The 15,840-nt window shown below is 43.5% G+C and overlaps 2 protein-coding genes across 6 annotated transcripts in view; one reads left to right on the forward strand and one right to left on the reverse strand.

Annotated features, from left to right (window-relative positions):
• The window catches only part of UBXN2A (UBX domain protein 2A), a 73,803-nt gene extending 70,628 nt beyond the window's left edge, over positions 1–3,175 (reverse strand). Inside the window, exon 1 of the mRNA XM_055377530.2 lies at positions 2,780–3,175. Within this exon, the coding sequence (XP_055233505.2) occupies positions 2,780–2,846 (67 nt within the window). The 5' untranslated portion in view covers positions 2,847–3,175. The remainder of the gene's footprint in view (positions 1–2,779) is intronic.
• Positions 3,176–3,185: 10 nt separating this feature from the next.
• The window catches only part of ATAD2B (ATPase family AAA domain containing 2B), a 196,505-nt gene continuing 183,850 nt past the window's right edge, over positions 3,186–15,840 (forward strand). For 4 of the 5 annotated variants that reach the window (XM_055377524.2, XM_063696032.1, XM_063696033.1 and 1 more), the window contains exon 1: positions 3,197–3,839. In XM_055377524.2, coding sequence (XP_055233499.1) covers positions 3,624–3,839 — 216 coding nt within the window. In that variant the 5' untranslated portion in view covers positions 3,197–3,623. Of the gene's footprint in view, positions 3,840–15,840 lie in introns of all 5 variants that reach the window. The other variant, XM_019021380.4, reaches the window with a different exon arrangement.

The raw sequence follows: 15,840 nt of genomic DNA on the forward strand, positions 1-15,840 counted from the left end.
ATTCATTCCCTCTATGTCTGTGTGTTCTTTGAGGATTTTTAAATGTTCTTGATTTTTAAAAATCTGTGTATTTCCTGGCCTAGCAGTGTACCTAATACCAGTTGGATTTATTTATTTACTTATATATTTTCTAGAGACAGGGTCTCACTATGTTGCCCAGGCTGGTCTCGAACTCCTGGGCTCAAGCTCAGTTGGATTTAAAATTAACATTTGTTACCTCCAGGCGCAGTGGCTCACACCTGTAATCCCAGCACTTTGGGAGGCTGAGGCAGGCAGATCACGAGGTCAGGAGATCAAGACCATCCTGGCTAACACGGTGAAACCTCGTCTCTACTAAAACTACAAAAAATTAGCCAGGAGTGGTGGCACACGCCTGTAGCCCTAGCTACTTGGGAGGCTGAGGCAGGAGAGTCGCTTGAACCTGGGAGGCGGAGGTTGCAGTGAGCCCAGATAGGCTGCAGCCTGAGTGACAGAGCAAGACTCCATCTCAAATAAATAAATAAAGTTAACATTTGTTGATAGTAAATGGTATAGGTTATGGTAACTTGGCCTTCCCAATTTAGGACTACAAAAACAAATAAACACACACAAAAAAGGAGGAAAGCACACAAATCCTTTGTATATAATTTGCATACCACACACCTCTGCAGGACACTAGCCTTTTTTTTTTTTTTTTTTTGAGATGGAGTTTTGCACTGTTGCCCAGAATGGAGTGCAGTGGTGCAATCTCAGCTCACTGCAACCTCCGCCTCCCGGGTTCAAGCGATTATCCTGCCTCAGCCTCCCAAATAGCTGGGATTATAGGTGTCCGCCACCATGCCTGGCTAATTTTTTGTATTGTTAGTAGAAATGGGGTTTCACCATGTTGGTCAGGCTGGTCTCGAACTCCTGACCTCAAGTGATCCGCCCGCCTCTGCCTCCCAAAGTGCTGAGATTACAGGCATTAGCCACTGCACCCTACCCTTTTTTTTTTTTTTTTAAATATTTTTTTGAGACAGGGTGTTACTCTGTCACCCAGGCTAAAGTACAATGGCATGAACTTGGCTCACTGCAGCCTGGACATCCTGGGCTCAAGTGACTGATGGCGCCTCAGTCTCAGGAGTGGCTGGGACCACAGGCACCACACCCAGTAGTTTCAGCTACGAGAGAGGCTGGGGCAGGGGGATTGCTTGAGCCTGGGAGGTCAAGGCTACAGTGAACTGTGGTTGTGCCACTGCACTCCAGCCTGGGTGACAGAGTGAGACCCTGTCTCTCTCTCTTTCTTTTTGGCAGGGAGAGGATCTCACTATGTTGCCCAGGCTGGTTTCCAACTCCTGGTCTCAAGCCATCCTCCCGCCTCGGCCTCCAAGTGCTGAGAATACAGGTGTGAGCTACAGCGCCTGGCCCAAACCAGCCTCTTTCCACAGGAATTGATACTTGTTTATGCTGCTCAGTGATGTGATAGCTACTTGACCCAGGAAAATCCAGGTATGGTTCCATTATGAGGAATCCCACCCATTAAGACATCAACTCTAAGTGGCAGGTGAAGTGTCCAGGAGAGGATGTGGTATGCAAATTGTGTCAGAAGGATTTATCTATTCTGGAATCCATACTGGTTCCCAAACAAAAAAACATTGTCATTTCCAGTGTTGTACAGTTTTTTGGGATGATTGGGAGCTTAGATGGCCAGAATGCTCTAAGTTTGATGCCATTTGGTCATTTTCAGGACTTTTCTTGAGTCTTCAATTTTTCTTAGTTTAATAAACAGCTTAATAAACTCCTGCCCAATAAACAGTAGGCTATGTCTAACGTACTGTGAATTTTTTTTTTTCTGAGATGTAGTCTCATTCTGTCACCCAGGCTGGAGTGCAGTGGCACGATCTTGGCTCACTGCAATCTCTGCCTCCCGGGTTCAAGCGATTCTCCTGCCTCCGCCTCTCAAGTAGCTGGGATTACAGGCATGCACCACGACACCTGGCTAATTTTTTGTATTTTTAGTAGAGATGGGGTTTCACCTTGTTGGCCAGGTTGGTCTCGAACTCCTGACCTCAAGTGATCCGCCCACCTTGACCTCCCAAAGTGCTGGGATTACAGGCGTAAGCCCGACCTGTACTGTGAATTTTTGAAATGAACCTAATTCCTACTTTACAGCTGAGCTTTTCTTTCTTTCTTCTTTTTCTTTCTTTCTTTCCTTTCTTTCTTCCTTTCTCTCTCTCTCTTTCTTCTTTTTTTTTTTTCTGAGACAGGGTCTGGCTCTGTCATCCAGGCTGGAGTGCAGTGGCGTGATTTCGGCTCACTGCAACCTCCATCTTCTGGGTTCAAGTGGTTCTCATGCCTCAGCTTCCCGAGCAGCTGGGATTACAGGTGCCCACCACAACACCCGTCGATTTTTTGTATTTTTAGTGGAGACAGGGTTTCACCATGTTGGTCAGGCTGATCTAGAACTCTTGACCTCAGGTGATCCACCCACCCCGGCCTCCCAAAGTACTGGGATTACAGGCGTGAGCCACCGCACCCAGCCTACAGCAGAGCTTTTCATATGAATTGTGTGGCTTAATTTTTTTTTTCTTGGAAGTTAAACTGCAAATGCTTTATCTGTGCGTTCAGCTTTTTGTATTCTTAATTCTTCAGCGGGCCGGGGGCAGGGGGCGGTGATAGAGGCGGCTCTTACAGGGAACTCATTCTTTTGCTCCGCCTTAGATCTGGCTAAGCGGATAGAAAACGACCCTGCCTCGCTTTGTTTAAAAACGCAGAGTTCTAGCATGGTGTTCCCCCCCCCCCCTTCTCTTCTTAAGCTTACCACGTTCCAGATATCGCCCAGATGAATTTTTTTTTATCACAGCTGTCATTCTCATTTTTACAGGCATGAAAAGTGCGACTCAAGTTCAGTGTCTTGCCTCGGGTAGCTCGGGGATTCCCAGTCAGCTCCTCGCGCCTTCGTCGCCGCTCCCCTTCCACCCCGCGCCTTCGCCGGCCGTCCCCTGCTCCATCCAGGCCACGGGGGTGACGGTGGGGTCTGGGGCATTCAGGCCTGGCTGGGCGTGAGGGCTTCAGGCCCAATTCCACGCCCGAACTCGTCCTGATTAGTCTGGCTTTTCCGGTCGCCCCAGCCCTGCGGTCGCGGAGAGCTGGAAACCACCGAGCTGACAGCCTAGAGCGTCGCTCCCCGGCCGCCGAGCGCTGACGCCACGCCGGGGGCGGGGCAGCTGGAGGCGGCAGGGAGAGGAGCGAGCAGCCGAGAAGGGCTGGCCGGCCTCGCAGCGCCCCGCCGCGGCTGCGGCCGGAAGCGGTCTCGTTGGCCCTGCGGCGCTGGAGCCTTGACGCACGGAGCTCGAGAGCGAGAACGGGAGAGAAAGGGGTAGAAATGGCGGCTCCGCTCGGCTCCCGCTGAGGAGGGCGAAGCCGGCGGAGTGTCTGTGCTGCCGGTCTGCAGTACCGCCCCCGCTTCCCGCTCGCCGCCTGCTCACGCCGACTTCCCTTCCTCTGCCCGGCTCTCTCTTGTGCTCGTCTGCGCTCCGCACGCTCCGGGCCGGCTCGTCTCTCATTGCCCGGCTCGGCTCCGCTGGCCCTGACTGACCGGCCGGCGGGCCGGCCTTGCTCGGCTCTCCCGGGCGCGGCGTGGACTCCGTCCCCCTGGCTGGACCATGGTGAACACCCGGAAGAGCTCTCTCCGCCTTCTCGGGTCCAAGTCTCCTGGTCCCGGGCCTGGGCCTGGGGCCGGAGCAGAGCCTGGGGCGACCGGAGGCAGCAGCCATTTCATCTCCTCTCGGACCCGCTCTTCCAAGACCCGCGCCGCCAGCTGCCCCGCCGCCAAAGCCGGGGGAAGCGGTGGCGCCGGCGTCACTCTGGATGAGGCCAGGGTAAGAGCGCGGCGTCCCGAGTCCGGAGGCTCGGAAGTGCCGGCCCTGCTGCCGGGGCTTTGTCTGGCCGGGTTGGGGGCAGGAAGCCTCCAGTGGAGACCGCTCGGGCGGCTGGAGACAGGGTCTGCGGGCGCGGTGGAGGGTGGCACCCAGAGAAGGGCCGCGACGCTGGCCCCTTTGCTTTTCAAGCTGGCCCGGCTCTTTTGTGTGAAGAACAGCCCTTGAGTCCAGGGTGGAGGGCTTTGGGGGTCCCTTTCGGCGTCATTCGAACGATCTGCTGTCCGTGTCCTTGTCCTGCCCCAGAGGGGAATTCTAGCGGGGAAGCAAGAGCGAAGGGCCAGAGCCCCTGGGTGGAAGGGTTGGAGAAGTGAAAGTTTTCTGCGGTGTCAAACCCTTCTTGAAAGTGTGTCAGTTCCTGCCGCTGTCTAACTCCAGCTTACTCTCAGTTTGGGGGTGGTTCAAGTTGGTGAGGAAGTGAACAGAGAGCTCCAGTTGGCAGCCAGGCAGGGATGCTGAAAAAAGTTTGTAGCTGCTCTGACACCAACTTTAAAAACAAAATCAACGCTATCGCCTCTCCAGGCAGGAGAGATCAAACATGATATTATAGCTGGGGAACCAGCCAGCTAGCTCACCAAGGTGCTAGTAGGAACCAGAGCTTTCAGGTCATAGAAGGAGCACGTCGAAAGAAACAAGTGGAATGTTTCGGATAGTCAGCACCATCATGCCAAAACTGTGTGGTTTCTTGGGTGTCTACATTTTTGTTATGGGACTATATTACAAAAGGTGAATGAACACCATTGTCATGCAGTTGCAAAAATGACATTTAAAGACGCTGGTGATTGAATTAAAAAACTGATTGAAAGATCTTGAAATTTTATTACCTACAGTATAAAGCTAAGCACAGATATTTATTGTTTTAAAGGAATTGACACGTTTGTTTTACTATGAGATTGTTTCTGAATTCAGAGAAGAGTGTATTGCTTCTGTCTAAAAGAGGTTGACTTGCTAAGTAATTTGGCTGGAAAAAGCTGTTCATTTAAAATGCTCCTTTAATTCCACTCCATTTTGTGGTTCTTATTGGGGGGGAGCAATATTTTATGTTCTAGGGGTCTACAAGATCGCGGTTTGTGTGCGCTTTTCTTTGTGTCTTACACTGTTTTGACAATAACAGAATGGATCTAGGCAGAGACAACAGGAATATTTTACCATACTACTCTGAAATATTTTTATTATATCTTTGAAAATTGTTTTGGCTTTTCTTTGATAAAATTTTGGGCATTATAACGTCCTATTTAATAGACTATTTTGGGGGCTTACAGATCTCTTAGGTTGAAATAAGGTTAAATCTGAAAGTTGTGCAAACTGTTGAGAATAAGTACTTTGAAGACGAGGCTTTCGGTAGAAACTATTCCAAACATGTTCAAGCTTCTTGACCTACTGAGGCTATCACATATTTTAAAATAAAACAATTTAAGAAAAGATCTTTTCTGTACATTTAAGGACAAAGAAAATATTTAGGGTGTAAGCATTTAATTGTATCATGCTATGTGAATGCCTAGTCTATTAGAGCAGTGTCTAACTCATCTGAAGCAATTAGCTCATCTTCACTGATCAGTTTGTGGTCCCATTTTTGAATTCATGGATATCATGCTGTCCTCACCCCCCGAGGAATAAGGTGAGGTAATTTGTCAAGCAGCTGTTATAGAGATGTTAAAAGGCTAGGAATCAATAATCTAATGAGGAAATGAACATTTGGTAGCTTTTAAATTGCTAAAAGAATGAAAGATATGAGAGCTCTTTGTAGAAGGGTACTAATGAAACTTTGTTTCAAAGATCCTTTTAAAATGTTTTAAAGCACCATAAATAACAGGGTACTAAAGATTTACTTTGAAATATTTGTTTTTCAGTCTTAAGAAGATTTGTGTTCGGCTCTAGGAGATGATGGAGTCATCTAATTGCTTTCTCTGAAAGATTTTTTTGGAGACTTAACTACTCTTACATAGTGATTGGACCTTTAGAAGAGGATAAATTATAATTCTCAATTTATTAAGTTTATGGACTATATATTTATGAAGCAGGTTGTATATTTCTGGTTAGCTCTTCTCCAGTTTTGGAGGAATTTAGCACTCCTGGTTCACCCTTTCTGGAGTATTTAAAGACACTCTCTATGTCTGTGGGGTCTATAATAAACATTTGCCAGTGTCTGTAAAGTCTCATTTGATGCAAAATGGGGTTGCCCGTGTTGTTGCTTTAGCAGACCCTTATTTTTGTAGAAAGAAATGTATTCCTGTTTGTAACATAATATTCCTGTTTGTAATTGAGGAGTTTCTCCTTTTTCTGCTTTTGTGCCATGTTTGTTTGTTTGTTTGTTTGTTTGTTTTTTGAGACGGAGTCTCGCTGTAGCCCAGGCTGGAGTGCAGTGGCCTGATCTCGGCTCACTGCAGGCTCCGCCCCCCGGGGTTCACGCAATTCTCCTGCCTCAGCCTCCCGAGTAGCTGGGACTACAGGCGCCCGCCACCACGCCCGGCTAATTTTTTTGTATTTTTAGTAGAGACGGGGTTTCACTGTGTTAGCCAGGATGGTCTCGATCTCCTGACCTCGTGATCAGCCCGCCTCGGCCTCCCAAAGTGCTGGGATTACAGGCGTGAGCCACCGCGCCGGGCCTGTGCCATGTTCTTAACTAACTACACTTGATGCCTATTTTCCCCCCTTTTCCCTCTGTTTTTAGATTATTTCATTCACTGTGTCTAGAGACATTTTATTTGCTTTAAAAAGTCACAGCGCTATGAGCTTTTCTTAAAGTTTTGTCTTTTTCCCAAGTAGTATATGCATAGGATGGGGGAAAATATGCATTCTGCCGATTATTGGAATTATTTTCTTTTTCTTTTTTTCGGTATGAAAAGCCTTTTTTTTTTTTTGACATGTAAAAGGTGGTACTTAGTGTATATAACTCTGTGAGTTTGGAGATAAGTATATATTTGTGAAAACACCACCACATCAACACCATAGACATGTCCGTCATTCCTAAAGTTTCCCTGTCCCTTTTATTATGAATGTATTATTAGTATTATTTTTGTGGTAAGAACACTTGATATAAAATCTACCCTCTTAGAAAATTTTAAGTATGCAATACAGTATTCTTAGATGTAGGCACTATGCTATATAGATCTCCAGAACTTATCTGGCATAAGTGAAACTTGATTGTTTCCCCCCAAGACCCTGGCAGTCACCCTTCTGCTCTCTGCTTCTGTGAATTTGCTAGTTTAGATTCCACATATAAGTGAGATCATTCAGTATTTGTCTTTCTGGGGCTGACATATTATTTAGTGTAACATCCTCTAGGTGCATCTGTGTTGTTGTAAATGGCAGGATTTCCTTCTTAGGCTTAATAGTATTCCACTGGGCATGCACACATGTACACCACGTTTTCTACATTCATCTCTTGTTGGACATTTAGATTGTTTCCATATCTTAGCTATTAATAATGCTACTGCGAACATGGGAGTGCAGATGTCCGTCGAAATCCTAATTTCAATTCCTTTGGATAAATACCCAGAAGTTGGGATTGCTGGATCATATGGTAGTTCTATTTTTAATTTTTTGAGGAACCTTCGTACTGTTTTCCATAGTGGCTGCACCATTTTGCATTTCTACTGACATGTACCAGGATTCCCTTTTTTCTACATCTCCGCAATATTTGTCTCTTGTCTTTTTGACAAGAGCCATTTTGACAGGTGTGAGGTGATATCTCATTGTGGTTTTGATTTGCATTTCCCTGATGATTAGTAATGTTGAGCACCTTTTTATATACCTGAGAGGTGTCTATTTAGTTAGGACCCTTTTTTTTTTTTTTTTTTTTTTTTTTGAGACAGAATCTTACTCTGATGCCCAGGCTGGAGTGGTTCACTGCAGCCTTAAAATCCTGCTTTGCCCATTAAAAAATGTTTTCTTCCTTTGGAGTTGTAGGAGTACCCTATGTATTTTGGAAATTAACTGCTTATCAGATATATGGTTTGCAGATTTTTCTCTTAATCTGTAGATTGCCTTTGTGCCCTCACTTTTAAATTTTCTTATTTTTTTTTTTCCTCCCTTATCATTACCCACAATGCCCACACTTTTAAAATATCAGGTTGTTTTTTAGTGCTATGCAGTTAGATGTGATTACTCCTGTATACTGTGGCTTTTTTTTTGCTCCAAGCTTTCATAAAGCTTGACCTCTTTTAGGTCAGTTAATCTGGCCCTCAGTCATTAGCGTTTATTTGCTCCACCTAGGTGTCACTCGTAGTAAACAATCTAATACTGTATTCACAAAACTGGACAGCAATCTTTGAAAATTATTTCAACTCTTTTTTTCTACCTCTCCTAATTGTTAGGTCTGTTTGCTGGTATTTCTGGCTTTTTCACTAGCTTTTTAGGCTTTTTGAGATAGTCATTGACTCTGAGTCCCCATCTTGTGAGATCAAAATAAATATTTTGAGTAACTTTAGAAGTAAAATGCTGTATTACTTTATTTTTATTTTAATTAAAAAAATCCCTAGGTCCTTCTTTAGTATACTTTTATCACCCTGTGCTTTTCCTTTTCCAACACTCATGCGTTTGCCAACATAACAAAGCAGAGTGGTCGAAATTGAGGGTTAAAGAGGTAAAGAAGTCTGAGAGGGAAATCTCATAATGTGTGTAACTCTCAGATGAGCAGGGAAAAATATAAGTTACTCAGAACAGAGCAAGTTTTTCCTTATACTGTATCAGATTCACATGGAGTACAATATAGGTAATATTGTAACGTGACAATGTTCCCTGCCACAATTTCGAACCAAAGCAGTAGTGGAGTTCATAGGATTGTCTCTGGTAGCCAAGTGAAAATGCAGCTTAAATTCAGTTACAGGCTATTTCTGTAGTCCAGATATACACACATTCTGTTGTTTAGGTCATGGATGAAACTTATAAAGCCTGTGGAAGTGAATACATACCAATTACTTAAATCATTTTCCCTGTCAAGGAGTCTTTTAAACCATCCTTTGGTAGATGTTTTATTGTATGTCTCCTAAATACCTAATTATAGATAAACTCATAACTTCTGGAATCCAGCTGGACAAGTGGTAGAATTACTACTGTTATGAGAACTGAGAAGCCCAACAAGTGTTTGCACCTGAATGTAGAGTGATCCTGTCTATTCAAGGATCTAAGTGCCATATTACTTTGAATTATGTGTTTGGCATTTCTTTTAGGACATACACAATGAAGTTTCATTTGTGTGCATTATCCGTTTCATTTGTGTGCATAATCAACTTGAGTGGATTTCTTTGGGGTTTTGTTTTTTTTTTTTTTTGAGATGGAGTCTTACTCTGTAGCTCAGGCTGGAGTATAGTGGTACAATCTTAGCTTACTGTAACCTCTGCTTCCCAGGTTCAAGCAATTCTGCTGCCTCAGCCTCCCAAGTAGCTGGCATTACAGGCGCCTGCCACCACACCTGGTTAATTTTTGTATTTTTTAGTGGAGACAGGGTTTCATCATGTTGGTCAGGCTGGTCTCGAACTCCTGACCTCAGGCGACCCGCCCGCCTCGGTCTCCCAAAGTGCTGAGGTTACAGGCATGAGCCACCACATCCGGCCCAAGTGGATTTCTTTATACTTAGGTTTTTGGTCTTTCAATAAGAATGTTTTACACTTCTTTTGTGCCTCCTCTCTGGAGGGGGAGTCTATGAACAATGAGTTACTGAGTAAAAAAAATTGGGAATTTTTGGATAAAAGGTTACGTGGAAGTACAAAGTTGGGGGGGGAATCATATATGTGTTAACTTTATTTAAATATAAGTTAGATTTTTTTTTTTTGAGCAGTAAGTTTTGTAGTTTTATCTGGTGGTAGGATATATACCTTTGGCTAAAGTCTTTCTCCTCTAACTATTAGAGTAGGCCGTAAGTGCCATGAAGGCAGGCACTATATTTTACTTTCCCCCTAAATGCCATATTCCCAGGGCCTGAATACAGCACCTGACACAGTGCTGAAAATGCTCAATAAATATCTGTTAAATGAATGAATGAATAGCATTTCAAGGAGCTGACCCATTTTGAGACTATCATGGTTATAGGACTTTGAGAATAGAGGATAAATAAAACACAGTTTTTACTCTCAGTACTGCAAATGTGCACATGGTATGCATATGAGAAGTTATTAACAAGGTAAATTGGTTCAAAGTAGGTGCTAAATGAATGGCATGGATACTTAGTGTGGTAAGACTTCTGGTCCTCTACTCGTCGAATGTTTTGGTGGAACTCTTTTTTTGTGTGTGTTCTTTAAAGACAGAGACTATTATGTTGAAACCTGTATCCTGAGTGCCTAGAACAGCATGTGTCAGTCAGTGCCCAATTAATTTTTTTTTTTTTTTTTGAGGCAGAGTCTCTCTCTGTTGCCCAGGCTGGAGTACAGTGGCTCCATGTCGCCTCACTGCAACCTCCGCTTCACGGGTTTCAGAGATTCTCCTGCCTCAGCCTCCTGAGTAGCCAGGATTACAGACATGAGCCACCATGTCTGGCTAATTTTTGTATTTTCAGTAGAGACGAGGTTTTGCCATGTTAGCCAGGCTGGTCTTGAAATCCTGACCTCAGGTGATCTGCCTGCCTTGGCCTCCGAAAGTTCTGGGATTACAGGTGTGAGCCACTGTGCCTGGCCTAATTACTTTTTTTTTTTTTTTGAAACAGAGTTTCCCTCTTGTTGCCCAGGCTGGAGTACAATGGTGCGACCTCAGCTCACTGCAATCTGTGTGCTTCATGGGTTCAAGTGATTCTCCTGCCTCAGCCTCCTGAGCAGCTGGGATTACAGACATGCGCCACCTCACCCGGCTAATTTTTGTATTTTTAGAAGAGATGGGGTTTCACTGTGTTGAACAGGCTGGTCTGGAACTCCTGACCTTAGGTGATTTGCCCACCTCAGCCTCTCAAAGTGCTGGGATTACAGGTGTGAGCCACTGCACCCGGCCCCTAATACTTTTTTTTTTTTTTTTTTTTTTTGAGAAGCTCTCACTTTGTCTCCCAGGCTGGAGTGCAGTGGCATGATCTTGGCTTGCTGCAATCTTTGCCTCTTGGGCTCAAGTGATCCTCCCACCTTAACCTCCCGAATAGCTGGGACTACAGGCACAAGCCACCACAGTCAGCTAATTTTTGTATTTTTTGTAGAGATGGGGTTTCGCCACATTGCCCAGGCTGGTCTTGAACTCCTGGGCTTGAGCAGTCCACCCACCCCGGCCTCTCAAAGTGCTGGGATTACAGCCACTGCGCCTGGCCAGTTAATACTTTTTGAGTGAATTAATGGAAAGTATGACTCACTTTAAATTATTTTCACATTGACAATCTCTCTCTCTTTTTTTTTTTTTTTTTTAAATAGAGATGGGGTCTTTTTATGTTGGCCAGGCTAGTCTCGAACTACTGGCCTCAAGCAATCCTCCCACCTTGGCCTTCCAAAGTGTTAGGGTTACAGGTGTGCACCACCATGCCTAGCCGACAATCTTTCTTTTTTGCTATACTCACTTGTTGCATTTTGCCCTAATAAGGAGAAGAGTAAACCAAGGTTTATTTAGCATCTCATACATGCCAGGTGTTGTTTAATGCTGTCTCATTCAATCCTTGTAACAACTCTGTAAGGCAAGTGATGATACTCGCATTTTATAGCTGAGGAAACTGAGTTGCCTAAGAGGTTAAGTGGCCTGTGGAAGGCTAAAGGTAATATTTAAATCTAGTTCTGTCTTCTCTACTTGTATATCTTGTTTCTTCTGTAGTTCTTTACCTCACTTATCATTACTCTTTGATGTTGTTCAATCAGTAGTTTCCACCAAAATCTGAAAAAGTGAAGGTGGCAGCTGTTGTATACTGTAAGTATACCTACCGTTTATAGACAGCTTTTACCTGCCTATCTGGAATTGTGATGTCTAGGAGTGTATTGGGACTGAAAGTGTGAATAGTAGCATATAGGGATATGAAATATAGGACAGTAATTTTCAGTAATTTCCTGCAGCCTGATTTCAGGAGGCAGTGTGTAGGGAGAGGAGCAGGCATATTGTACAGAGATTGTTTTTGCAGTATTTTTCCTTAATATTATATATGTGTATATTTATATTTTTTGTTTCTTTTTTTTTTTTTTTTTTTGAGACGGAGTCTCGCTCTGTCGCCCAGGCTGGAGTGCAGTGGTGCAATCTCGGCTCACTGCAAGCTCCGCCTCCTGGGTTCACGCCATTCTCCTGCCTCAGCCTCCCGAGTAGCTGGGACTACAGGCGCCCGCCACTGCGCCCGGCTAATTTTTTGTATTTTTAGTAGAGATGGGGTTTCACCGTGGTCTCGATCTCCTGACCTCGTGATCCGCCCACCTCGGCCTCCCAAAGTGCTGGGATTACAGGCGTGAGCCACCGCTCCCGGCCTTCATTTTTTATTTTTAAATTTTTTTTGTGGGTACATAGTAGGCATATATGTAGTATATATGTATTTTTTGAGACAGGATCTTGCTGTGTTGCTCAGGCTGGAGTGCAGTAGTGCAATCACAGCTCGTTGCAGCCTTGACCTCCTGAGTTCAGTGGATTCTCCCATCACAGCCTCTGAGTAACTGGGACTACAGACATGTGTTACCACACCTGGCTATTTTTTTTTTTTTTTTTTCTTTTTTTGTAGAGACAAGGTTTTGCTATGTTGCCCAAGCTGGTCTCAAACTCCTGGGCTCAAGAAACCCTCCTGCCTTGGCTTCCTAAAGTGTGGGATTACAGGAGTGAGCTACTGCTCCTGGCTTATATTTTTCTCTTTCTTTTCTTTTTTTCTTTTTTTTTGAGACGGAGTTTCGCTCTTGTTGCCCAGGCTGGAGTTCAATGACTCACCATAACCTCTGCCTCTGGCGTTCAAGCGATTCTCCTGCCTCAGCCTCCCGAGTAGCTGGGATTACAGGCTTGCGTCACCATGCCCGGCTAATTTTGTATTTTTAGTAGAGACAGGGTTTCTCCATGTTGGTCAGGCTGGTCTTGAACTCCTGACCTCAGGTGATCCCCCCGCCTTGGCCTCCCAAAGTGCTGGGATTATAGGCGTGAGCCACCACGCCCGGCTATATTTTTATTTTCCAGACAGGAGTCTCACTATGTTGCCCAGGCTGGTTTTGAACTACTGGCTTCAAGCAGTCCTCCTGACTCAGCCTGCCGAGTAGCTGGGATTACAGGTATGAGCCACTGCACCTGGCTCTTCTCAGTATTTTTAAGTTGGCTTTGGGAAAAAAAAAAAAATCCCTGTAAGCAGACTGAGAGTCTGGGCCTTGTGGTCTCTATTAGAGGTATACTTGTGCTACTATCTTTCCCTCTACTTGGTGATATTAATCTACAGTGTATACATTTGCGTTTATTGCTGTGGGAAACTATCTCTAGGGGGAGTAAAGTTTTCCATTTGAAAAAATGTTTCATACTTTAAACCTCTTGAAAAGACATTATATAGCATATTTATATGTGAAGATTTGCATTAGTAAATTAAACATCTTTAGCATTGTTAGTTTATATCTGTATTCTAGGACCCAAATTGGAATCCTGAAAGGAGTGGTGCTTAAAATACCCAGAAAGTATGTTCTCTAGTCTTGCCAGACAGAAATTTGGAGATAATCCAGAGCCTAGTTTTTGATGGTGAGGCTTGCTTGTTCCTTTGTTCGTTCATTCATTCATTCATTCAGTAAATATCAAGCAGCTACTACACTAAAATGTAAGTGCCATGTGGGCAAACATTTTTGGTTCTTTTTGAGTTGCAAAATCATAGAAGTCCAGGAAGCACCATTCGCGCTGTAGTCTATGTGAATGGCACTCCTGGAGTTGTATCATTATGCTTGTCTGAATCCCAAGAATCTAGCATTGTGTTTGGGGTGAAAGCAGGTGGAGAATAAAACACAGTCCCTGCTTCATGGTATGTACTTAAAGTCTAGTGGAGGAGACAAATACATGCTATAAAAAAATAGCCCTTCTCTCAGGTCTAGTGCCCTTTCATCTACATTTGTTTAGGTGACTTAGCAGCCTGCCTAGGGGCTGCTGTTTCCAGGCTCACTTCCTGTGTGGGTTTTAGAGAGGGGCCAAAAGCACCCTAAAGTTACTTTTGTTTAATCATTATATCTGAAGTTTATACCCATTCTTGTCTCCTTTTGGGCCTTTAAGGTCTTTAACACTACATTTTTGTGGCAAATTTAGAATTAAGTGAAGAAACAGGATATTATTTTAGAGATTTGGCAGAAACCTATGGTTAGAGGGAATTATTCTTATGTGCCAGACAACTTTCTTGCATATTATGTGGTTAGTGACTGTACTAAGATCTGGTTTTGCGATTAGGGTTTGGAGTATTAGAGCGAATGATTGGAGTGGTCTGATATTTTTGGACTTGAATTTAGAAATTACTTTAAAAACTTGTCAGCCATTATTTTTGGACTTAAATTTAGAAGTTGGTTAAAAAAATTGTCAACCATTGTGTTTTGTTTTTGGTAGGAATCTAATTTCAGAGAAATGTGGAAAATTAAACTTCTTGGATTAAAACTTTGATTTGTTATTTAAAACTTTTAGTGTTAGGAAACTTTTTCCTCTAAAAGTGGTGAAGATGAATCAGTTATGGAATAAATTTGACCCTTGACAAGATAATGAAAGAATAGTGAACTCTTTTAGCCTAACCTAAAACTATTCCCTATTTTACAACTGTGTGGAATACTGACTCTTTGGATTTTAACTCTTTATGTTTGGGCATTATGTACTTTTGGAAGAATTTGTCTGTAAGAGATCTTAGGTTGAGATTGTAACAGAAGGTATAAAACTATGTTACAAAATTTTACTTATTAATGTAATTAGTTTGTAAGTATCCATGATGATGAATGATCATAACCTCCAAATAAGTTATGTAAGGGTTTTAGCATATTTTTGTGGTTTATATTTCACTGATGATCTGAAGTGTAGGAAGTCAGCATAGTTAAAAGCAAAATAATGAATTGAGGCCAGGCGCGGTGGCTCATGCCTGTAATCCCAGCACTTTGGGAGGCTGAGGCAGGTGGATCATGAGGTCAGGAGTTCGAGAGTAGCCTGACCAATATGGTGAAACCCCGTCTCTACTAAAATACAAAAAAATTAGCTGGGCTTGGTGGCACGTGCTTGTAATCCCAGCTATTTGGGAGGCTGAGGCAGGGGAATCACTTGAACCCAGGAGGAGGAGGCTGCAGTGAGCTGAGATCGCGCCACTGTACTCTAGCCTGGCGACAGAGCAAGACTCCGTCTCAAAAAAAAAAAAAAAAAAAAGAATCGGTAGCCAGACATGGTTGTTTACACCTGTAATCCCAGCTACTCAAGAGGCTGAGCAGGGAAGGATGGCTTGAGCCCAGGAGTCCAGCCTGGACAACATAGCAATACTCTTTTTTTTTTTTTAAATAGTGAGTTGGATTTTTTTTTTTTTAAATCAAGACTTTGTTTTCCTGGGTTACAGAGAACAGTGGTTAATAGGTAGGGTGACCGTATGTCCCCATTAGCCTAGAATAGTACTGACCTGTCTGGCACATGCACAGTTTATGCTTGTCCCAAAAGAATTATTAATGCCCTCAACCCTCTATTTAACATGTTTAGATGATAGAATACTTGGTTACTGTGTTGGTTTATATATATGTCTTTTAAGTTTTCATAAGTGATATTTAGCTATAGAGCTTATTTTATTATTTTCTCTTAACCATTATATTTTCATCCATGTAGTAACTCTGTATACGTACAGTCACTACTCCCACCTGCTACATAGTACTTTGTAGGGTCAATTAATTGCATTTTAACTATCCACCCTCAAGAGATAGGTACCTAAATTGCTTCCTACTCTCTGCTACTGCAAATATTGCTGCAGTTAATACCCTGATGCAATGTCCCTTGTAGACTTGGTGTGGGAATTTCTTTGAGATGGACACCAAGAGTGGAAAAGTATATGTGTACTTAAAGTAAGTATTACTTCTATATGTGCTGCTCTAATCTCCACTCACAGGAGTAT

The sequence above is a fragment of the Gorilla gorilla genome, chromosome 12, assembly GCF_029281585.2.
Source record: "Gorilla gorilla gorilla isolate KB3781 chromosome 12, NHGRI_mGorGor1-v2.1_pri, whole genome shotgun sequence".
In the NCBI taxonomy this organism is placed as follows: Eukaryota; Metazoa; Chordata; class Mammalia; order Primates; family Hominidae; genus Gorilla; species Gorilla gorilla.